A 25,719-nucleotide genomic window follows, 5' to 3' on the forward strand; every position below is an offset into this window, starting at 1 on the left:
TTACCCCCAGAGTACCCATAGTCAGACTCCATATACAATCATGATAATTCAGGAGAAAACGAGGAGTATTATAGACTCAAAAAATAAAAGCTCAATTTTATTGAAGTAATATTAAAAAAAAAATGTTGGACATAGTGCATGGCCACAAAATATCCATATTTAGTGTAACATGAGGCTGTCAAGAATACAAGTTACTAAATGCCAATTTCAGAAGAGAAAACAGGGATACCAGATCCACATGAACACCTGGGAAAAATGTACGATATGTATAAATATATATAAATCCCCTCAGAATTACATGCCACATAAATACCCAAGTGTCCTAACTAGTACACAGCAGGCACCATGCTCCCCAAAATATTAGGCAAATAGCCGTGTCAAAAATGAAAAACAGACCTCAAAAAAGGAGAAGGGGCCAGCAGCAAGAAAAGAATCCCCCTCAAGGGGTCCTTGCTGCTGGCCACGTCTCCTTTTTAGAGGTCTGTTTTTCATTTTTGACACTGTTAACAGAAGCTCAGGCAAGATTATTGCCCCCATAATCATTTACAGGAAGAAAGAATATAAAAATCTGTATCAGTTTTTTTAAAATCATTACAATATAATAAAGGTTATACATTCTCTTTGAAGGGAACTTCTCATATAAAATAACGCTATTATATGGAGTTAATCTGCAGGTTAATAGCGTTTTTGACACTGTGCAGCGCTGGCACTAAGAGCCATGCTGCCAGGAGGAAATAAACTTTATTCCCCCAGCAGCGTTCGGCTTCCAGTCATAATACTGGCCAGAATACAGCTTCAATCACCTCTCTGTGTATAGGGAGCATTGGTTGTAACCACAGCCCCAGCACTGACTGACAGCAGGATCAGCATTAGGGTCAGCTGTCAGTCTGTGCCAGGGGTGCAGTTACAGCTACCGCTCTCTATAAGCTGAGCAGTGACTGAAACTGTACTGGCACCACTCCCATTACTGGAAGCCAAATGCTGCCAGGGGGAATAAAGTTCATTTCCTCCCGGCAGTGGGGCTCTCAGTGTAGCGGCCGCACAGTGTCAGGATGCCATAAACCTGCAGATTAACCCCATATCTGCAATATCTGCAGGTTAATAGCTTTAGCTTACATGACAAGTTCTCTTTAAGAAATGTGTTATTGCTGTTCTTATGCTGATTTGTTATATTGATTTGTATGAAAATGTAACTCTCAAAGTCCATGAACCTGTTAGTCTGTATAGCTTCATGATTACCAACTAGTGTTGAGCCACCCCCGTATTGTTCGAGTTCGGTTCGTCGAACATCCGTGTGTTCGCCGAACTGTTCGCCGAACTGTTCGCCGAACTGTTCGTCGAACACCTTCGAACACCGTTAAAACCAATGGCAGGCAAACAAAAACACATAGAAACACATAGAAAACACCTTCAAAGGTGTCCAAAAGCTGACAAACTGCTCAGAAGACACAACTAACACATGGAAAAGTGACAAGTACATATAGTCATGCGAAAATAAAAGAGGTGGAGGAGTAAAAGGAGGGGGAGACACAGATATAGGCATGTCATGCCCTTCTAAAATCCAAAAAGGGAGAAGCCGACACGTTCAGTCCGCTCCTGCCCGTGCCACCTCCGTGTCGCCGGGTTTGTGCCAGAGCCGCGGTGAACCCTGACGGCCAGCCCCCCTCTCCCAATACTGGTGCCTGTCCGCTGGTGGGTCGAGCGAGCCCCCCTGTGGTGGAGGCAGCTCTAAGCTTTTTAATTTAAATTGTCTCTCTAATTTGAATGAATACACTTTAAATCCATTTACAAGGATCTATTGGAGGGCAAGTCTCATGCCAGCAGCCGCGGTAATTCCAGCTCCAGTAGCGTCCACTAAAGCTGCTGCAGTTAAAAAGCTTTTATAAGGATCGAGCTCGGCTGTCCACCGCAAGGCATCCTACCGCCAGTCCCAGCCCCTATGCCTTGGGGTGCCTCCTGATGCTCTTCACTAAGTATCCCATGGTCCCGAAGCATTTCCTTTGAAAAAATTAAGTGTCTAAACTACAGGTGGTGTAGCCTGCTTAACAGCAGGGATAATCCGCTGACTAGCAGACACTGCTACTAGGCACAAAGTATTTCCTGGGCTAGATGCAGTTAAAAATTTGTAATTAGATACTCTCGTTGGATGCTGAGAAAGCATTCCATAGAGTCTCCTGGCACGCCATATATGATTCTCTTAAAAAGCTTGGGGTAGGGGTCTAGGGGACCCTTTTATAGCCAAAATCACGGCCCTGTATCGCAATACGTCACCTAGGCTGAAGATAAATGGAACTGTAGCACCCTGAGGGCTCGGTTGCTACAGACGTATTGCACCTCACCCGGAGGTGTGATATCTCACTCTCAGGTAAGGATGGAGTGTGGATCAGGACCCGACACCTGCATGCATTACACCACATTGCCGTGGGGCAGGGCGACCAATATGCCCCTGAGATGGGCATGACAGTCCCTGTCCCTGGCTGGAGTGGGGGGAGGGAACACTGAGGAAGGGGAACCCTGTAGTGCAGGAGCAGGAAGGAAGCAGTTCCTGGGTGCATTGAGAAGGGAGTATAAAAGGTGGGCACCATCTTAGTTCAGTGCAGAGAAGTCTGAGCAGAAGTGGCAGGGAGCAGGGGCTCTGCATGAGCTCTGCTCCGGAGGCGGGCCTAGTAACAGAGGCCCAGGCCTGGAAGAGGGAGAAGGAAGGAAGAGGAGCGGAGAAGGCTCCAGGAACGAGGAATGAAGGGATCCCAGGGGTGCGGACGGGCGAGTCGCCACCGCACGCCCGAATCCACCTGCGTGGAGGGGTCAGGCCAAAGGGGGAGACCGGTCCCCGAACTATTGGAGGCAGGAAATGACCCTCAGCTAGAAACCGGAGGCTCTGACATTTTATGTGGCGCAGCCCCTCGCTACACCCGCTAGGAAGGCACCACATAGGGTCAGGGAAACTGGCGCCAAGTTTACCAAGAGGAGGCCCGAGGCAGCCGGACAGAAGTGTTGGTAAGAAAGGCCAGAGAAAGGACACACAAAGGGGGTCCTGTGAAGTGCTCCAAAGTTATCTGGGAGTTGTCTGAGCCCCTCACCTGGTGAGCACAGTACGACGTGGGCAGCCGTTACCTGCAGACGTGGTCTGGATAATAAGAACTGTGAGTAAAGGCCCTGGACTGCATCACTGACTCCGTGTCGTTACTGCTGCTGCCCTGCACCATCACCCCCATCCTCCGCATACACTGCCCTGAGGCTATACTCCTCCCGTGGGGAGTTATGCTACGCTCTGCTGCACCCACAACACCAGCCTCAGCGGTCTGCCCTGTAGCGGCGGTTCACTCTGACCGCAATCCACGGGTGGCGTAGTCGGACATTTAAACATCAAAACCACATAAATAGTTCCGCCACTGGTTTGACCGCACTGAGCCACGGAATCGGGTCGCCGCCACGAAGACTACAACCACCAGCATCCACCAAAAAGGGTCCGGCTCCGGGTGTCCCAAGGCCCAGGGGGTTCGTCAGAACATTTTCATCACCTTTCACAATCACCAGTGGGACAAGGCAGGGATGTCCTCTGTCCCCTCTCTTATACATCCTAGTGACGGAGCACCTGCTCTCATCAATTCGCCATAACCCCAATATTAGGTGGATTGAGGTGGGAGGCACAGAGTACAAGTGCTCTCTATTTGCTGATGATGTCCTAGTATATATCACTCAATCACATATATCCATCCCTGCTGTTATGGCTGAAATAGATCACTTTGTTACATGGTAAAATTTTAAAATCAATGCAGCGAAGTCTGAGGCCCTCGATGTCTCCCTCCCCAAATCCATATAGGATTCCATCCAGTCCAACTTTCTCTTTGCCTGGCCCTCACAGGGTATCAAATACTTAGGAATTCCTATTCATAGAGACCTCTCCCATCTATGTTATCTTAATTTTGGGCCCTTTATTGAACAATTCCATACAGATCACGGTTGGCAAGTTAGAACTGTAAGATTCACTACGTGAACCACTGGTGTTTTGTGGAAAAGCACATGTACACTGCGTTCCAAATTATTATGCAAAAAGTGTTTAGGAGTGATAAGGGAAGAATTTGTTTGTTTGTCAGTTAAACTCATTGATGGTGATGTGTGTCAGGGCTCTTTATATCACTGTAAGCAATTGCAGACACCTGTGCTAATTAGTTTGGCAGGTGTGTCCAATGAAAGGCAAGACTACTTAAGAAGGCTCTCTCACATTATTAAGCAGCCTACATTTTCTGCCAAAATGGGAAAGAAAAAGGATGTGTCGGCTGCTGAGAAGCAACAAATTGTGGAGTGTTTAGGTCAAGGCATGACTACAATCAACATTGTGCGATGATCAGGATGAAGTGTCTTGGCAATCAAGAAGCATGTAGCTGATTCACAGTACACACGTGTGCGTGCTGATAAGGGCAAATTGAGGACTCTTTCCTACAGGCAATTACGTCAGGTTAAAAGAGCAGCGGCAAAAAAGCCTTGTCATAGCAGCAGACAAGTTTTTGAAGCTGCTGGTGCCTCCAACGTCCCCCGAACAACAAGATGCAGGGTCCTTCAGAGGTTTGCAGCTGTGCATACGCCATCCTGTCGACCTCCTCTATCCACTTCACACAAGCAGAAACGGCTCCAGTGGGCCAAACATTACATGAAGACTGATTTCAAAACTGTTTTGTTCACGGATGAGTGCCGTGCAGCGCTCGATGGTCCAGATGGATGGAGTGGAGGATGGCTGGTTGATGGACACCCCACGCAAACACGGCTACAGCGCCAACAAGGAGGAGGTGGAGTATTGTTTTGGGCTGGAATCATGGGGAGAGAGATTGTCGGCCCCTTTAGGATCCCTGAAGGCGCTAAAGATGAACTCCATAATGTATGTGGATTTTCTCAAACAGCACTTCCTGCCATGGTTCAAGAAGAAGAACCGTGTATTTCACAGCAAGATCATTTTTCTGCATGATAATGCACCATCTCATGCTGCACATAAAACATCTGCATCTCTGGCTGATATGGGCATAAAAGGGGACAAACTTATGGTGTGACCCCCATGCTCCCCTGACCTGTACCCCATTCAGAACCTTTGGAGCATCATTAAAAGGAGTGTCTATGATGGCGGGAGGCAGTTCACATCTAAGCAACAGCTCTGGGAGGGTATTCTGTCCTCATGCAAAACAATTGAAGCAGAAACCATCCAAAACCTGACAAATTCAATGGACGAGAGAGTTCAGAAGCTCCTTTCGAACAAGGGGTCCTATGTGAAAATGTAACATCACCTAGAATAAAGTTTTGAGTTGAAAACTGTTTTGATTTCAGTTTCTAACAACCTGCTAATGCTTATAATTTCAAAAATGACCATTTTTTTGGTCTTTATTAAAATGAAAAGGTTGATCGAAAAGTTTAGGGGATCTAAGAGTGTGGCAACCCAGTAGTCATGATTACTTCGAATTCTGACAATATGAGGGTCATGCTGCAGGTAGTGCAGCAAGAAGGCACTTATGTGTCTTGCGCATCTCGGAGCCCCAAAATTATTTTCCGGGCTAGATGCAGCTAAAAATTATTTTTAATTTTAAATCTGGTGGAGCTTATTATAGATGGCCTAATAGGATCAGTGCTGCACACTGCTACAAAGCCCAAATTATTTTCCAGTCAAGATACAGATAAACATGATTAGTAATTTGAAAGCTTAAAACGGTTGGTAGGGTGATTTTAACCAATCATCAAGCTTTTACTCTCCTCAGGATAACACAGGGGTAGAAAAGTCGTTTCGGATCCATGATTTGTTCATCTTTATGAACGTGAGTCTGTCTACATTATCAGTGGAGAGCCGCGTGCGCTTATCTGTCAGCACACCACCAGCAGCGCTGAACACACGTTCAGACAGAACGCTGGCTGCGGGGCATGACAAGATCTCCAAGGCGTAAGTGGCTAGCTCCGGCCATTTATCCAGATTGGAAGCCGAAAAAGAGCAAGGGTCCAGTGACACAGTCGTGGCTTCAATGTTTACTTGGAGATACTCCTGTACCATCGTCTCTAGGCGTTGACTATGTGTCAGACTTCTTGTCTCCTGTGGCCTTGCAAAGGATGGGCTAAAAAAGTGGTGAAATGATTCCGCAAAATTGATGTTACCAGCAGATACTGTGGTTCTGTTACGGTTTGAGTGCTGAACACTTGACGGTCCCACGGTTGGCAAGTTGGAACTGTGAGATTCACTACGTGCACCACTGGTATTTTGTGGAAAAGCACATGTAAGATTCTGCAACAGTCTCTGCTGATACTCCTGCATGCGTGCATCCCTTTCTATGGCAGGAATAATTTCTGCAAATTTACTTTTGTACCGGGGATCTAACAGTGTGGCAACCCAGTAGTCAGGATTATTTCTAATTCTCACAATTCGAGGGTCATGTTGCAGGTAGTGCAGCAAGAAGGCACTCATGTGTGTTGCGCATCCAGGAGCACCAAGTCCCTGTTGTGTTGGTGGCGAGGTAACAATCATGCTTCCTTCCTCTGTCCTCTCCCCCCAACTTCGCACAACAGAAATGTGATCAAGGTCTCCCTCATCTGATGAGTCTTCCATCAGTTCGTCCTCCACTTCTTCCTGGGCTCCTGCACCTTTCTCACTAGTTTGGCTGCTACCATGCGCCCTGGTAAAACCATCTCCCCCACCCTCACATGCCTGCCGCCTTGGTGCTGCCGACCGTCTGGACCTTGCAGATGTTAGCCCTTCCGCATACAACTCCTCCTCCTCTACTTCCTCCACCTCCTCTTGTGCCACCACCTGACTCCGAATTCTGTTTAACATGTGCTCCAGCATGTAAATCACCGGAATAGTCATGCTGATAATGGCATCGTCAGCACTAAACATCTTCGTCGCCATTTCAAAACTGTGCAGAAGGGTGCATAGGTCCCTGATCTGAGACCACTCCTCCAGCGTGATTTGCCCCACCTGTGAATCTCGTTAGCCCAGGCTATACGTCAGAACGTATTGCACCAGGGCTTGTCGGTGCTGCCACAGTCGCTGCAACATGTGCAGAGTTGAATTCCACCGGGTAGGCACATCGCATTTTAGCCGGTGAAGTGGCAGGCCCAACGACTTCTGTAGAGATGTAAGTCGCTGAGCTGCGGGATGCGAACGGCGGAAGTGAGCACACAGCGACCGTGCCCTCTGCAGAAGGCCATCTAGTCTGGGATAGTGGGCTAAAAATTGCTGGACAACCAGGTTCAACACGTGAGCCATACAAGGCACGTGTGTGACATTGCCCCGGCGAAGGGCCGCACCCAGGTTTGCAGCATTGTCGCACACGGCCTTCCCTGGTTTCAGGTCCAGTGGAGACAACCATTCATGAAATTGGTTCTCCAGAGCTGACCACAACTCCTCAGCTGTGTGACTCACATTTACCAGACATTTCAATGTAAAAACCGCCTGATGACGTTGAGCCCTACTGCCAGCATAGTAAGGAGGTGTGCAGGATCCCTTCTGCGCAGTTAGAAAGCTTGTGGCATGACCAGACAGGCTTTGGGTGCAAGTGGAAGACCGAGAGGAGGTTGAGGAGGCAGAAGCAGTGGAGGAACTTTGACATAAAGAGGATTGACGCACAACTCGTGGGGACGGCAAGACTTGGACAGCAGCCCCTTGTCCTGCTGTCACCATAGTTACCCAGTGCCCAGTCAGCGACATGTAACACCCCTGTCCATGCCTACTCGTCCAAGTGTCTGTGGTGAAATGCACCCTGTCACACACAGAGTTTCTCAAAGAAGCGGTGATGTTGTGTGCGACATGCTGGTGGAGCACAGGCACACCTTTCTTTGAGAAGTAGTGCCGACTGGGCATCTGGTACTGGGGCACTGCGACGGACATAAGGTCTCGAAAATCCTCTGTGTCCACCAGGCGGAAAGGCAGCATTTCTGTAGCCAAGAGCTTGCAGATGGTGAAATTCAACCTCTTAGCTTTCTCATGGCTAGGAGGAAATGGTCTTTTACTTGTCCACATCTGAGGGACCGAGGGCTGGCTATTGTGCTTAGACGGGGTTGATAAGGGTGTCCCCGCCAAACTGCCGGTCTGTGAGGAAGATGCAGGCGGACATGTTAGGTTGCCTTGATCCAAAGGTGGTGCTATCGATGTCGGACAGCGCTCAACACCAGCTGGTGTTACCACCTCCAAAGAAAATGATGACCTGCCAATCACGCTGGCTGTTGCGGGTAAAGAGGTGGCAGGTCTGCGCCCCAAAACAGGTGTGACTGCTGTCCCCCCAGTCACAGAGGATGAAGAGGCCGCGGATGCACAAGATATGGCAGACGGTGGTTGGCCCGGCCGGCTAGGCCGCATTGTAGCACACTGAGCTTCCCACTGCAACTTATGCTTCATGTCCATGTGCCGGTTCATGCATGAAGTACTCAAACTATGTATTTTTTGGCCTCTACTTAGCTTTTGCTGACAAATGTTACAGATAACACGAGTTGGGTCATCTTTATCGATCTGAAAAAATGCCCAGGCTATGCAAGGCTTAGCACCCATGCGACCTGAAGAGCCACCACGACTTGTGGTGAGAGGCAGAGTTGTGTTTGAGGATGCAGTTGTTGACGTGCTTCCAGTACTACGTCTCTGTCCAGGAAGGCGCAACCTGACCTCGTCGTCACTAGCATCTTCCTCCACCTCCTCTGCTGACCTCATCTCTTGGCTGACTGTGGGTTGACAGTAAGTGGGATCTCCAACCTCATCATCATCACCCTGTGTGTTATCACACCCGTCGTCCTCAGAGCCAACCTGTTCCTGCCCTGACAAAAAACTAAAGTTGTCGCTCCAATCAGGTATTTGAGTCTTATCATCGTCTTCCTCATTGTCTCCACCAACAGGAGTTACAGTTTGGGAATGAGGGTCTACATTATGGTCAGAACCTTCTGCGTCTGGTCCTGGATCCGACTCATAAAGATTCTGGGCATCAGTGCAGATCATTTCCTCGTCTGGATTCACAGAAGCGCTGGAGTCGACCTCTGATTCCCAGGCTATAGTATGAGTAAACAGCTCTGCAGACTCAACCATCTGTTCTACCTCATACTCAGACGGGCAGCTGGAGATTTGGGAGCTGTGAGGAAGCAAGTGCGATTTGGGTGACACCTTTGAGGACTGGAGTATTTGTGATGTTGAAGTTGATGTGGAGGAGAGCCCACTTAAAGGAGCACTTGATATCCATTGAAGCACCTGCTGTTTTTGTGCCTCATCTGGAATTTGTAGCGATTGGCGTGGCCGTAAGAAAGGGATCTTATCACATTGTCCGCTAAAAGAAGTAGACATTTTAGTTTGGCTGGAAGATGGTCTTTCTTCTGCAGATGTTACTGTTGCTTTAACACCTACCCCACGGACACAACCTTTTTCCCCTTCCCAACACGCCTATTCCCCTTTCCACCAGCAGCAGGCCTTTTTCCACTCATTTTGGTGGTTAACTAATTCACAACTCTGGAGTTGTTTGCACAAAAAAACAATGGATGGTAACCGAGCAGAGCTGAGTGGCCAAACTGTGGTATTAGGCCAAAACTATTGGCTGGGTTAGATGCAGAAAAAAATTATATTCAATTTGCAACCTGATGGAGGTCAGTATAGATGGACTAATAGACCAAGTCCCACACACCGCTAGAAGCCCAATATTTTTTCAGAGGTAGATGCAGAAAAAAATATATTCAGTTTGCAACCTGATGGAGGTCAGTATAGATGGACTAATACAACAAGTCCCACACACAGCTAGAAGCCCAATATTTTTTCAGAGGTAGATGCAGAAAAAAATATATTCAGTTTGCAACCTGATGGAGGTCAGTATAGATGGACTAATACAACAAGTCCCACACACAGCTAGAAGCCCAATATTTTTTCAGAGGTAGATGCAGAAAAAAATATATTCAGTTTGCAACCTGATGGAGGTCAGTATAGATGGACTAATACAACAAGTCCCACACACAGCTAGAAGCCCAATATTTTTTCAGAGGTAGATGCAGAAAAAAATATATTCAGTTTGCAACCTGATGGAGGTCAGTATAGATGGACTAATACAACAAGTCCCACACACAGCTAGAAGCCCAAATATTTTTACAGAGGTACTGTAGATGCAGATAAAAATTATTTTTAATTTGCAACCTGATGGAGGTCAGTATAGATGGACTAATAGAATGATGCTATGCCCAAAAGATTTTACTTCACTAGGTGCAGTAAAAAAATTGGTATTCTATACACAGGTGGTATATCTTGCAACACAGATAGGCTACTCCACTGACTAACACACTCTGCAATAGGCCAAAAAGGATTAGCTTTGCTAGATTCAGCCAAATGCTGTGAAAAAAACTTGCACAGCACTGGCACAGACCTGCCTGGCAAAAACTGATAGGAACTGATGTAACCTAGTCCTGAAAAGGACTCCAATTACAATTAGTCTTTACTCCCACAACCTATCTATTTAAGAGCACAGACCTGCCTGATAAAAGTCGTAGGAAATGCTATAACCTAGTCCTTAAAAGGACTGCAATCACAACTATTCCCTACTCCCAAGCTATCTGTATATTTGTGCGAAAATTGGCTTGAAATTAACAAGGTATAGCGCACACAGCAACAGCGGTGCCGTCTAACACGCAGCTGCAGCAGTGAGAAAATGGTGGCGACGGGGAAAATGGCTTGGTCTTATAGGGCAAGGACATGTGACATACACTGCCAATGACACATGCCCTTGCTTGTGTGAAAAAAGCACTTCGCTCCGTGTGTGCGCTGCTGATAGGCTGACAGATTGCACCTCCCCACTGTAAATGCGGGAAAGAGAAAAAAAAATGGAGATCTTCATTGTTCCTGCAGAGATCCATCCCCTGCCCCTCCCCCCGCCCCGCTGTACACTCAAACTGCGTATTAACATTAATTTTCATCATTACTGAGAAAAAATCCAGTTATGATTTTGGTGCACGAACAGTTATCGAACATAACCTCAAACAGCCGAATTTTTCTCAAATTGTTCGTGTTCGCCGAACGGCTCGAACACCGCCCAAAACAGCTCGAATTTGAGATTGGCGAACAGTTCGAGTAGAACAACGCTCATCTCTATTACCAACTTGCTGAAGAAGCAGCTGTCCGTCACTGGGAGACATAGATCTCTACTTTGATGTGACATGAGCGTTATGGAACTGAGACCCTGTGGCACAGTGTGGGTAAGTGGGGGTAGCAGAACCTCACTAAGATAGCCTTTTGTGGCAAGTGAATGAGTTGTGGTGAGGTTATTTATGTATGGTTGTCCTGAAGAAGGTGTCAGTGGACTCTGATATGCGTTGACAATAAACCTATAATTTTATCATACCACTAATTGTGTCGTATTCCAGAGAGCGCAGAAGCACTTCCAATCCTGTGACTCAAATGGTGAGGGACTTGACATACTCGAGACACCTACTCTGAGATGAGCATAGGGAAGCCCTGACTTCTCCCGATGAGGAAAAAGTCAGTGAGGTTGAAAGATGGCAAGACTGATGAAGAGCCCATAATAAGATGAGAGCAATTGAGTTCTAGAGAACTTGCAATGAGGAACCCAGTTCAAGGTAGCACATTGGACCTGGAGATTCAGGAAGTCATTTTAAGTCCATAGCAAGGCATTGGGGGGTTTATTGGATGAGGGCTTGTGTGAAAGAGAGACTGTCATGAGTGGGAACCAGGAGGCCGTCTTTCTGTGGGCTAAGGAATATATCCGCGCAGTGGTCTTCTGCCATCTACGTCGACACAATCGCTAAACCTAGTAATTGGCAGCAGTGGTCATGTTCTGTTGTCATGACGTTACTGCTGCTTCCATGTCAACAAAAATGGGGCAATAGAGAGGCAGCACTGGAGTGGCATAAGTAAAGTGAAATAAGTAAAGCTGTGATTTTTTTTTTTTATTTTTACAAAGTCTTTAAAATATTAAAAAAGAAAAAACTTGGACAACCCTTTAAAGTCAATGTACTGCTACTTCACTTCTCGAATAATCAACACATTATACCAAAAAATAATTGAACATAGTATATTGCATAAAAGACATATGAATAACAATAGTACTCATATATTGCCAGAACTGCAGAAAAGAAGACATGGACCACACATCCCAATATTCATACTTTGATCTAATGCCGCTAGGCAAAAATTTACAAGCTGAACATGAAGTTCTTAGTTTAACATTCTGATCAGACTGTATAAAGCCCACTGCCATGTCATGGTGAACTTATTAGTGGGTCCCTAGCCTGAAAGGTGCAGCGCTGTGTGCAAACCGCCATCGCAGTGTCGATGCATCGGCAGGGTGGGTGGCCCGGTGCCTCACAGCACCCATGCGGCAAGACTGAGTCCCCACGACTCCAGTAATTCAAACTGAACTGAGTTTGTAAATTTTTGCATAGCGGCGTTAAGACAAAAAATGTATGAATATTGGGATGTGCAGTCCATGTCTTTTTTCTACAGTTCTGGCATACTAATATATTGCTTACAACCTAATTAAGTAAAGAAGTAAATAATGAGAAATGTGTATACAATGAATTAATAGACAAAAACATATTCAATAAAAATATATTCAAAGTCTATTCAGGGAATAATACAAGATTTATTCTTTATATCATTCAGACATCGGTGAAGTATAGACTTCAATCCACAGACTGGTTACGAGACTCCTGACCTGTACTTGACAGCCTCATAGGCAGGGGAAGATCACTGATACAACCTGGACAGCCATACAGAGGCCCACTTGAAACCTCCACAGCAGGTGGAATTTTGCATTATAATAAGCTATTGAGCTGCAAAGGGCCCATATATTGTTCTTGCTCAGGGGCCCCTTCAGTCTGTGTTTGTTCCTGCTCTTAGGCATATAGTACAGACCAAAAGTTTGGACACACCTTCTCATTTAAAGATTTTTCTGTATTTTCATGACTATGAAAATTGCACATTCACACTGAAGGCATCAAAACTATGAATTAACACATGTGGAATTATATACTTAACAAAAAAGTGTGAAACAACTGAAAATATGTCTTATATTCTAGGTTCTTCAAAGTAGCCACCTTTTGCTTTGATGACTGCTTTTTACACTCTTGGCATTCTCTTGATGAGCTTCACGAGGTAGTCAACGGAAATGGTTTTCACTTCACAGGTGTGCCCTGACAGGTTTAATAAGTGGGATTTCTTGCCTTATAAATGGGGTTGGGACCATCAGTTGTGTTGTGCAGAAGTCTGGTGGATACACAGCTGATAGTCCTACTGAATAGACTATTAGAATTTGTATTATGGCACGAAAAAAGCAGCTAAGTAAAGAAAAACGAGTGGCCAACATTACTTTAAGAAATGAAGGTCAGTCAGTCCGAAAAATTGGGCAAACTTTGAAAGTGTCCCCAAGTGCAGTTGCAAAAACCATCAAGCGCTACAAAGAAACTGGCTCACATAAGGACCGCCCCAGGAAAGGAAGACAAAGAGTCACCTCTGCTTCTGAGGATAAGTTTATCCGAGTCACCAGCCTCAGAAATCACAGGTTAACAGCAGCTCAGATTAGAGACCAGGTGAATGCCACACAGAGTTCTAGTAGCAGACACATCTCTATGTAGCGCCGGCGTCCCTGCCCTCTGCTAGGCAGGGACGCTGTTCCCCTCACCTCTCTGCTCCGTGCCCGGCGTCCTCCTCCCGCTCTGCTGGCAGCGCGCGCTCCTTCCCGGCCACTGTGCTTAGGGCGCGCGCGCGCTCTCCCTCTTAAAGGGGCCGCGCGCGCCGTCCTAAGGAGTCCCCGGCCAATGGCCGGAGGACTTCACCATATATAAGGCACCTCCTCCAAAATGGAGGTGCCCGAGCAATGTTGTTGCACTGTTCACTACTCTGCTTCAGCCCTCAGGTCCCGTTGCCAGTTACCTGCCAGATACCTGCCAGATTCCTGCCAGCTTGCTGTCTTATTCCTGCCTGATTATCTGCTACCTGCCTGCTAGTCTGAGGTCCGACGGTCTGCCTTACTACTCCTGTCAGTCTGTCTAAGGACCAGCCTGCCCGCTCACCTGGGAGCGTACATCAGCCACCTGCCTGCTTGCCTGAGGTCCGACGGTCTGCCTTCCAACTCCTGTCAGTCTGTCTATGGACCAGCTTGCCTGCTCACCTGGGAGCACACATCTGCTACCTGCCTGCTAGCCTACCAGGAGGCTCTGCCGTCACGTGCTGTGACCACCTGCCTGTCCAGTGACTCCTGCCCGCTCACCTGGGAGCGCTCATCTGCTGCCTGTCTGCTAGCCTACCTGGAGGCTCTGCCGTCACGTGCTGTGACCACCCGCCTGTCCAGAGACTTCTGCCCGCTCACCTGGGAGCGCTCATCTGCCGCCTGTCTGTTGGTCTTCCTGGAGGCTCCGCCGTCACATGCTGTGACCACCCGTTCATCCAGAGACTCTCGCCTGCTCACCTGGGAGCTCACGTCTATCATCAGCCGCCACAGGTCGTACCAACCCTTTACCTAGAGACTGCCCCGGTCACTTGCCGTGACCATCTGCCCGTTCATTCAGAGACTGCCCCGGTCACTTGCCGTGACCTCCAGCCCGTTCACTCAGAGACTGTCCCGGTCACCTGCTGTGACTTCCTGCCCGTCTTCCCTGGTCGCCACCCGCTCCCTTACAAGGACCGCCCCCTTGTATAGTAGCTCAGAGGTTCCGCCTCCCAGACCCGTTACAGTTTGCTCGGGCCATGGAACCCGGTGGCACCCAAGCTCCCTCGCTCTCGGACCTGTGTCATGAACTGTCCCGTCAAAGGTCCCAACAGGAGTCCATCCTGGATCACCTGCGGAATGTCAATACTCGCCTGGACACTCTGACTGCTCCACCAGCAACCTCCGCCAGTGCCATGTCTCGCAATCCGGCAGCTCCGCTGCCCACTAATACCATGGTATCCTACCCTGGACCCCGGCTTTCTGCACCTCCTCGCTTCGGAGGCGACTCCGCCCAGGCTCGGGGCTTCATAAATCAGTGCACCCTGCACTTTGAACTTTTGTCCCACCAGTTTAACTCCGACCGGGCCAAAATTGCATTCATCATGTCCCATCTCACCGGGGAGGCCCTGGCCTGGCTAAATCCTCTATGGGAGAGAGGAGACCCCCTGGTGTTCAACTTGCCTGCTTTTCTCACGGCTTTCCGGAAAGTCTTCGACGAACCCGGACGGAAGACCTCATCCGCATCATCACTGCTACGCCTCCGTCAGGGAAGTCTCACCGTGGGCCAATATGCCATACGGTTCCGTACCCTTGCCTCGGAGCTGGCCTGGGATAACGACGCTCTGGTATCCGTCTTCTGGGAGGGCCTGTCCGGCCGTATTAAAGATGAACTTGCCGGTCGGGACATTCCTACCACTCTCGATGACCTAATATCTCTTGCCACCCGGATTGACCTACGGTTCCAGGAGCGTGCCAAAGAGGTCACCCGTGAGAGGAGGTTACCACGTCTAGCTCCTACTTTTCAGAAACCCGTCACTCCCTCCGTCTCTACCCAGGTACACTCTCCTGAGCCTATGCAGGTCGACCAGACCAAGATGGTCAAAACCCGTCAGGACTTACGCCGTGCCGAGGGGAGCTGCTTCTACTGTGGCAGTAAGGAGCACCGGATCCGTGCCTGCCCGGAGAGGTCGGGAAACGCCTGTGTCTAGGTTCGCTCAGAGAGGTCGACCTAGACAAGAATAAATCCTCTCCATCTCTGCTGTTGTCAGTCTCAATCGTCTGCGGGGAGAACTGTTATTTCGAACTAGCCCAACTTGACTCTGGAGCAGCCGGGAATCTTATTTCACAGTCCCTGGTAGAGAAATACCGCATCCCCACCAAACCTCTGGCTGTACCCTTGTCTGTTGCTGCCGTGGATGGGGGTCTCTTACCACGCCCCATCCAACTCATCACCGAATCCATTACTCTGCAGGTGGGAATGCTGCATTCTGAGAGTATCTCCTTTCATGTTCTGCCTGGACTCTCTCACGCCCTCTTGCTAGGCCTACCTTGGCTCCAGAGACATGCACCCGTGCTTGACTGGCAGACCGGAGAAGTCCTTCGCTGGGGACAGGACTGCCATAAGACCTGTCTGGTTCCCGTCCATCCCGTCCGTCCTTCTCCTACCCCAGCTAATCTACCTGGACTTCCGATTCCTTATTGGTCTTATGCTGATGTCTTTAATAAAAAGGAAGCAGAGACACTACCCCCTCATAGACCATACGACTGCCCTATCGACCTGTTACCTGGTACTACTCCTCCCCGTGGGCGTATTTATCCATTATCTGCTGCTGAGACCCGGTCGATGTCCGAATATATTGAGGAGAATCTGGCCAGGGGATTCATCCGGAAATCTACCTCCCCGGCGGGTGCAGGCTTCTTTTTCGTCAAAAAGAAGGACGGCTCTCTCCGTCCCTGTATAGACTATAGAGGCCTTAACCAGATCACGGTGAAGAATAAGTACCCCCTTCCGCTCATTCCGGAGTTATTTGATAGTCTGAGGGGGGCTAGAATCTTCACCAAACTGGACCTCCGTGGGGCGTACAACCTGGTTCGTATCCGTCAGGGGGATGAATGGAAGACGGCATTCAACACCCGGGACGGCCACTATGAATATCTGGTAATGCCCTTTGGCCTCTGTAACGCTCCTGCCGTCTTTCAAGAGTTGGTCAATGACATCTTCCGGGACCTTCTCTACTCCTGCGTAGTGGTGTACCTGGACGACATCTTGGTCTTCTCTCCGGATCTCCAGACTCACCGGAGGGACGTTCGTCAGGTCCTGCTCAGGCTCAGGCAGAATCACCTCTTCGCTAAATACGAGAAGTGCCTCTTTGAGCAGACCTCGCTTCCGTTTTTGGGCTACATTATTTCTCAGACCGGCCTACGAATGGATCCAGAGAAACTGTCTGCCATTGAGAAATGGCCTCGACCGGAGGGGTTGAAGGCCATTCAGCGATTCCTGGGCTTCGCCAACTACTACCGCCTCTTCATACCACACTTCTCTTCCCGGACTGCCCCAATTTCCGCGCTCACCCGTAAGGGTACTAATCCCAAAGAGTGGCCGCCCGAAGCAGAGGAGGCCTTTCTTTCCCTAAAACAGGCCTTCTCTTCCGCCCCGGTGCTGCATCGCCCGGACGGCAACAAGCAGTTCTTCCTGGAAGTTGACGCCTCCTCCTCTGGAGCCGGAGCGGTACTTACTCAAAAATCATCTTCCGGGAGAATGGTAACTTGTGGCTTCTTCTCCAAACTCTTCTCCTCTTCTGAGCGCAACTATTCCATAGGAGACCGAGAGTTATTGGCCATCAAGCTGGCATTGGAGGAGTGGCGTTACCTACTCGAGGGAGCTCTTCAGCCGGTAATAATTTACACTGACCACAAGAACTTGGCTTACCTCCAGCATGCCCAGAGACTTAACCCGCGCCAAGCCCGGTGGTCCTTGTTTTTTGCTCACTTTGATTTTGTTCTTCATTTTCGCCCGGCTGACAAAAACGTCAAAGCAGATGCCTTGTCCCGATCCTTTCTGGTGTCCGATCTCGAGGAAGAACCTAAACATATCATCGATCCCGCCAGAGTAATGCAGGTGGCTCCCGTGAGTCTAAATCGTCTCCCTCCCGGTAAGACGTTCGTATCAGTACCTGATCGGGAGAAGATCCTACACTGGGGTCACTCGTCTAAACTAGCTGGCCACGCCGGTCAGAAAAAGACCCTCCTGCTTATTGCCCGGCACTACTGGTGGCCTACCCTGCACAAGGACGTAATAGACTTTGTTTCTGCCTGTGTGTCCTGCGCCCGCAACAAAGTCCCGAGACACCTGCCAGCCGGTCGCCTTCTTCCGCTTCCTGTGCCTGCTGCCCCCTGGCAGCATATTGCTATGGACTTCATAACTGATCTCCCCGTCTCTGCCGGTTGTACGGTCATTTGGGTGGTCGCTGACCGCTTTTCCAAGATGGCTCACTTTATTCCCCTGCCAGGCCTCCCGTCTGCACCCGAGCTGGCTAAAGACTTTATCCGCCACATCTTCCGTCTTCATGGCCTGCCCCTCCACATCGTGTCGGATCGTGGGGTACAGTTCACCTCACGTTTCTGGAGAGCCACTTGTAAACTGCTAGACGTCACCCTGGACTTCTCTTCCGCTTACCACCCACAGTCCAATGGTCAAGTGGAGCGGATCAATCAGAACCTGACCAGTTACCTCCGGCACTTCGTTAATGCCCACCATTCTGACTGGGTGGATCTCCTACCTTGGGCCGAGTTCTCCTATAACAATCACGAGAGCGAATCCTCCTCCAAATCCCCATTTTTTGTAGTCTTCGGTCAGCATCCTCGGATTCCTTTTCCTGTCTCCACCTCTGTGGACAACCCGGCTGCGGAATCTCTCGTTAGCAAATTTTCCTCCATTTGGGAGAGTACCCGATCCGCACTCCTTCAGTCGTCCGAACGGATGAAAAGACACGCTGACAAAAAACGCCTGGATCCTCCACAATTTCGTCCTGGAGATAAGGTCTGGCTCTCATCTAAATATGTCCGACTCAAGATACCTTCTTACAAGTTAGGGCCTCGGTTCATCGGTCCTCTGGAGGTCATCAGTCAGATCAACCCGGTGGCCTATAAATTGAAACTCCCGGCCAACTTACGGATCCCTAGCTCCTTCCATGTATCTCTCCTCAAACCTGTGGTACTTAACTCTTTTTCCAAGTCTACAGGTACGCCTCCTGCTCCGGTTTCTGCTGAGGACGAGTTTGAGGTAGAGAACATTCTTGCCACCAAAAGGGTAAGAGGAAAGACCTTTTTTCTAGTAGATTGGAAGGGGTTTGGTCCTGAGGAGAGAACGTGGGAGCCCCGGGAGAACATCCATGCCCCTCTTATCCTAGCTAAATTTCTGTCTGGCCTAAAAAAGGGGGGGCCTAAAGGGGGGGTACTGTAGCGCCAGCGTCCCTGCCCTCTGCTAGGCAGGGACGCTGTTCCCCTCACCTCTCTGCTCCGTGCCCGGCGTCCTCCTCCCGCTCTGCTGGCAGCGCGCGCTCCTTCCCGGCCACTGTGCTTAGGGCGCGCGCGCTCTCCCTCCCTCTTAAAGGGGCCGCGCGCGCCGTCCTAAGGAGTACCCGGCCAATGGCCGGAGGACTTCACCATATATAAGGCACCTCCTCCAAAATGGAGGTGCCCGAGCAATGTTGTTGCACTGTTCACTACTCTGCTTCAGCCCTCAGGTCCCGTTGCCAGTTACCTGCCAGATACCTGCCAGATTCCTGCCAGCTTGCTGTCTTATTCCTGCCTGATTATCTGCTACCTGCCTGCTAGTCTGAGGTCCGACGGTCTGCCTTACTACTCCTGTCAGTCTGTCTAAGGACCAGCCTGCCCGCTCACCTGGGAGCGTACATCAGCCACCTGCCTGCTTGCCTGAGGTCCGACGGTCTGCCTTCCAACTCCTGTGTGTCTGTCTATGGACCAGCTTGCCTGCTCACCTGGGAGCACACATCTGCTACCTGCCTGCTAGCCTACCAGGAGGCTCTGCCGTCACGTGCTGTGACCACCTGCCTGTCCAGTGACTCCTGCCCGCTCACCTGGGAGCGCTCATCTGCTGCCTGTCTGCTAGCCTACCTGGAGGCTCTGCCGTCACGTGCTGTGACCACCCGCCTGTCCAGAGACTTCTGCCCGCTCACCTGGGAGCGCTCATCTGCCGCCTGTCTGTTGGTCTTCCTGGAGGCTCCGCCGTCACATGCTGTGACCACCCGTTCATCCAGAGACTCTCGCCTGCTCACCTGGGAGCTCACGTCTATCATCAGCCGCCACAGGTCGTACCAACCCTTTACCTAGAGACTGCCCCGGTCACTTGCCGTGACCATCTGCCCGTTCATTCAGAGACTACCCCGGTCACTTGCCGTGACCTCCAGCCCGTTCACTCAGACTGTCCCGGTCACCTGCTGTGACTTCCTGCCCGTCTTCCCTGGTCGCCACCCGCTCCCTTACAAGGACCGCCCCCTTGTATAGTAGCTCAGAGGTTCCGCCTCCCAGACCCGTTACACTCTACAACAACTGTTAAGAGGAGACTTTGTGCAGCAGGCCTTCATGGTAAAATAGCTGCTAAGAAACCACTGCTAAGGACAGGCAACAAGCAGAAGAGACTTGTTTGGGCTAAAGCACACAAGGAATGGACATTAGACCAGTGGAAATCTGTGCTTTGGTCTGATGAGTCCAAATTTGAGATCTTTGGTTCCAACCACCGTGTCTTTGTGCGACGCAGAAAAGGTGAACGGATAGTCTCTACATGCCTGGTTCCCACCGTGAAGCATGGAGGAGGAAGTGTGATGGTGTGGGGGTGCTTTGCTGGTGATACTGTTGGGAATTTATTCAAAATTGAAGGCATACTGAACAAGCATGGCTACCACAGCATCTTGCAGCAGCATGCTATTCCATCCGATTTGTGTTTAGTTGGACCATCATTTATTTTTCAACAGGACAATGACCCCAAACAAACCTCCAGGCTGTGTATGGGCTATTTGACCAAGAAGGACAGTGATGGGGTGCTACGCCAGATGACCTGGCCTCCACAGTCACCAGACCTGAACCCAATTGAGATGGTTTGGGGTGAGCTGGACCGCAGAGTGAAGGCAAAAGGGCCAACAAGTGCTAAGCATCTCTGGGAACTCCTTCAAGATGGTTGAAGACCATTTCCGGTGACTACCTCTTGAAGCTCATCAAGAGAATGCCAAGAGTGTGCAAAGCAGTCATCAAAGCAAAAGGTGGCTACTTTGAAGAACCTAGAATATAAGACATATTTTCAGTTGTTTCACACTTTTTTGTTAAGCATATAATTCCACATGTGTTAATTCATAGTTTTGATGCCTTCAGTGTGAATGTACAATTTTCATAGTCATGAAAATACAGAAAAATCTTTAAATGAGAAGGTGTGTCCAAACTTTTGGTCTGTACTGTATATGCAGTGCTGCTCACCATTATTGGCAACCCTTTATTTTTTTCATAGACTGTACAATATCTTCTGAAATAAATGGAAATGTACCAAAGTTATATCCTCAAGATTTTTTAATTAGTGGTCCAAAGTAATACAGCAATAAAACATGTGCAGCAGCATGTGCAGCAATAAAGTCACCCCTCATTAATACCTGGCTACCTTCCTTTTGGCAATGCTGACAGCCTCCAAATGTTTTTGTAGCCATCTGTAAGCTTCTTGCACTTCTCAGCTGGAATTTTCTCCCTCTCTTCCTTTGCAGTTTGTTCAAGCTCTTGAATGTTTGCAGGGATATTTTTCCCAATGGCAGATTTCAGCTCACCCCAAAGATTTTCAATGGTCAGGACTGATTGCTGGCCATTTTAAAACGGTCAATTTTTTTCTTTTTCAACCATTCCTGTGTACTTTTGGATGTGTACTTTGGGTCATTGTCTTGCTGGAGGACCCATGATCTTCAACTCAAACCAAGATTTCTTACACTAGGTGGGACATTTCGTTCTAAAATCTCTTGATAAGTCTCTGATTTAATGATTCATGTGATATGGTCAAGGCCTCCAGTACCAGACACAGTAGAGCAACCCCATAGCTTTATGGATCCTCCACCATGCTTAACTGTTGGTAAGGTGTTCTTTCCCTTATAAGCTTCATTGCACCAACTGTAAACAAACTGTTACTTTGCATTGCTAAAAAGCTGTATTTTTGTTTCATCTGTCCACAGAACATTTTCCCAGAAGGATTGTGGTTTGTCAATGTACTTTTTGGCAAAGATCAGTCATTCCTTTTTTGTGTCTTTTCTTTAGCAATGGTTTCTTCCTTGGCCTTTACCCATAAAGCTCTGATTGGTTTAGTGTGCGGCATATGGTACTTGTTGAAACCATAACCCCAGACTGTTCCAGATTGGCCTTCAGGCCTTTGGATGTTTGACATGGTGTTTTTTCCACCATTCACACCAACCTTCGAAGACCTCTCTTGTCAATTTTCCTCTTTACCCCACATCCAGGGAGGTTCTTGATGGTTCTATGCTTGGCAAACTTCTTAATAACATTGCAGACTGTTGAAACTTGGATAGCAAGGTCTTTGGAGATGGCCTTATACCCTTTGGAAGTCTTGTGCTCTTGTGCTTGCTAATAATAGCAGTTCTGATGTCCTCAGACCGCTTCTTTGTCTTCACCATTGTGACAAAGGAACAGGGCCTACCATGTGGCTTTTTAAAACACTGAAGTCATTGGCTAATTCATGTCAGATGGGCACCCACAATTAATCACAGGTGAATCTCTTTTGTGATTTACCACAGGCGAGTCAAAATGTGTTTCCATACTAAATTACTATAAAGGGTGCCAGTGTCACAGCAAGCTTTAGGTTTTCCTATTTTTCCCTCCCATTGTTTTTGGTTTTAAATTATTGTTTATCGTTTTCTCTTTTGTATTTAACACGAGGGCTCTATACAAAAAACTGTTTCACTTGATTCATTTTTTTCAGGAAATATTCCATATTATGTACTTAAACTTCACGTCTTACAGGACTGTAAGACTGATGAGTTTGGGTTGGGAGACCCACAGTCAGTCTGTAAATCACGGTCAAAACAGACCGTGTTTCATGACTGTCTGAATAAGGCTTAAAGATTAGTCCCAAATGAATTCCTGAACATCAATAGTGTTTTGTTTTCTTGTAGAGTTCTTTGTATAGATGAGACTATAAAGCACTTTTCAAACAGAACTGTTATATTTTCTCATAGTAATAAAATAAACATTGGCATTGGCATGCCTAAATGGTGGGATACATTTTAGACTGCAGCAACACTATGTAGTGGAAAAAAAAACACTTTAAAGTTTGTAAAAAATGTATAAATTTCAGTAAAATCAATTTTGGTGATTTTTTTTGTAATTTTGACATTGTTTGTTTTTTATCGATTTATTTAAAATTTTGTATAGTGGAGACTATAGGAAAATGACTGAAATATCATAGACTTCAATTATGCTAAATTATGAGACTTTTCCTTTCTCAAGAAATCTGTCACATTTCATGCATGTAAAATTTTTCTTTTTTTTTTTTTTCACTAGATCCTCCGGAAATTGTAAGCAGTAGAAACATTATTAATGTTTCTGTAATAGCTGGAAATGAAGCTAAACTGGAGTGTAAGGTGAAAGGAAAACCATTCCCTGCCATTCAGTGGTTTAAAGAAAATAGGTAAGCATTTAAAAAAAAACATATAAAGTACATAAATGTAAGAAGGTTTTTACCTTAACTCTGGATAAATCAAATAGTGTATAAAGATATTTCCCTACATTCAGGTACTGTTTGTAACACTCTACTGCTACAATATTGTTGTAACAGTTAAGTGTTAACAATATTGTAACAATATTACAAGTAAAAATTAGCCAATGAAATCACGAACATTTTCAAATTTGTTGCACTAACCTTCAGAACAATATCTAAAAAGTACATAAGCAAAGTTCTGAGATATTTTAATAAACTAGTTGAGCTACTTAAAATTAGTTTGTAGTCTGCTATTATTAACTACATGCTGAATGCCCAATATTTTAAAAAATCTGGGCTGTCCTCATAAGACTCTGTAAGATCATGTAGATCATGAGAAGTAAGAGACGAGGCAGAGATAGCTTATTACCATCTCAGTAAAACATTTAACCCCTTCATGGCATATGACACAGTTACATTATATGTCATGTCCCTGTATTTGATGAGGAATCGCAACCAGTTGTCACGGGGTCCTACTCCGGTATCACACAATCAACAGAGCGAGAGATGAGTGAACAATCCCAAGAACCTTTATTACATGCAAACCGGAAAGTCCATAAACAATCCATTATACAGAGGATAAAATAGTCCAGATACTTCTCCATATATACTCCGCCAGCAGTATTTCCAGGGCAATCCGGGTTTCTCCTAGTCTCGCTGGCCTTCACATCAGCGTCCCACAAAGGATCTATCTTACTGGTCTCACTGTTCTCCTGAGGCCCCCTCCTTATATCCAAGGGTAGGCAGACAGGTTGGATGGTTTCCATTCCCTCCAGACCTGAGAAGAGTGCCTCAAAGATCAAGGCACTATGAAGGGGGGGGGGGGTGATTTGCAGCATTTGACATGCAGAGGGGTCATGAATGGACAGTCAGGAAATGTCAGCAGGGGTTTATCAAGAGGCATGGACACATTCAGGTTGCAGATTGTAACTGAGCTAATTCAATTATCAGACCTTTTGTAAGCTAATTAAGACTCTAAACAATACAGGGTATACACAGAATGATACAGAGCAACAAGACAACCTTCTTAAAATCAGTAAAAGTATGAGCATAGACAGAATGATACCCCACACACCATATCATACCATCACACTCCTGTTTGTGCACATGCCACAGCTTGGAAAGGAATAAGTGCTATTTGACTTTTGGTGTGCAATTTTGGCCGGAATAGACTAGCTACACCATGGTGGATTTGAAGAACCCCTGAGGTACCGAAACAGCAAGCATCCTCCATTACCCCATTTTGGAAACTACTCTGCTCAAAGAGTCCATTTAGTGGTGTGGTGAGCACATTGAATCCACATGTGCTTCCCAGAATGTTCAGCTGTGAAAATGAAAAATTTACTTATTTTCCCCTAAAATACTACTTTAGCCCCAATTTTTTCATTTTTACAAGAACAGCAGAAAGTGGATGATAATTTGTTTTACAATTTCTTCTGAGAATGTTGATCCCCCATATATGGTCAGAAACTAATTGAGTTTTGGAGTGCAACTTTGGCTGGAAAAGATTATGAACTTTTTTTTTTACCCTTAAAACTTAGAACTTTAATAATTTCATTAAAAACATTTCCATTACACGTGTGACAAAAAATGAAAAAATCTGTGAATTCTATAAAAAAGGGTTACCTGTAAACTGAATAAATTAAATTAGGGGAATTAAATCCCAGTTAATTCCCTCAAGTCTCTCCCCTACCTAACTGTGGAGGTTGGCACCCTATTTTATGTGAAAAGGCGCCCCTGGTCCCTGATGATTGACCCTTATTTTCTCCAAATTACACTACTGGATAACATTGATGCCATGATAAATAAACAGGGAAATTGGATTCCAAAATTCCAAAAACAGACATCAGAAGTTCAAATTACAACAGTTCAGCCTTTCATCTTGATCATCCTGGTAGATGGCAATTTTTTATAAAGAATGTCTCGGTACATTTGTCTATTCATCCTTCCTTTAATTATATGACATTTGCCAATTCCGTATGCTCATATGCTGAAAAAGCCCCATACCATGATGTTCTCACCTCCAATCTTGACTGCTGCTATGATGTTTTGGGGTGATATGCAGTGCCTTTTGGCCTCCAAATATGGTGTGTATTATAGCATCCAAAGAGTTCAATTTTGGTCTCATCTGACCAGACTGTATTCCCCCGTATTTCACAGGCTTGTCTAAATGTTGTTGAGGAAAATTTAAATGTGCTTAAACATGCTTTTTGATCAGCAATGGAGTCTGGAGTAATAAGCATGCATACAGGCCATGGAGGTTGAGTGCATAACTTATTGTTTTCTTTGAAACAATTGTATCTGCAGATTCCAGGTCTTTCTGTAGCTCTCCTCTGGTGGTCCTTGGCTCTTGGACAACTCTTTTGATAATTATTTGCACTCATCTGTCTGAAATGTTGCGGGGAGCACCTGGCCATGGCCGGTTTATGGTGAAATGATGTTCTTTCCACTTCCGGATTATGGCCGCAAAAGTGGTCACTGGAGCTTTCAGTAGTTTAGAAATTCTTCTGTAACCTGTGACGATGGATT

The 25,719-nt window shown here is 47.2% G+C and overlaps 1 protein-coding gene across 3 annotated transcripts in view; it reads left to right on the forward strand.

The window, feature by feature from the left end:
- The window catches only part of HMCN1 (hemicentin 1), a 924,522-nt gene that overhangs the window by 337,794 nt on the left and 561,009 nt on the right, over positions 1 to 25,719 (forward strand). For all 3 annotated transcript variants that reach the window (XM_073642974.1, XM_073642975.1, XM_073642976.1), the window contains exon 29: positions 22,995 to 23,121. In XM_073642974.1, the coding sequence (XP_073499075.1) occupies positions 22,995 to 23,121 (127 nt within the window). The remainder of the gene's footprint in view (positions 1 to 22,994; positions 23,122 to 25,719) is intronic.

This window comes from Phyllobates terribilis, unplaced genomic scaffold, assembly GCF_046119375.1.
Source record: "Phyllobates terribilis strain yellow unplaced genomic scaffold, ASM4611937v1 Scaffold_8__6_contigs__length_399053987, whole genome shotgun sequence".
In the NCBI taxonomy this organism is placed as follows: Eukaryota; Metazoa; Chordata; class Amphibia; order Anura; family Dendrobatidae; genus Phyllobates; species Phyllobates terribilis.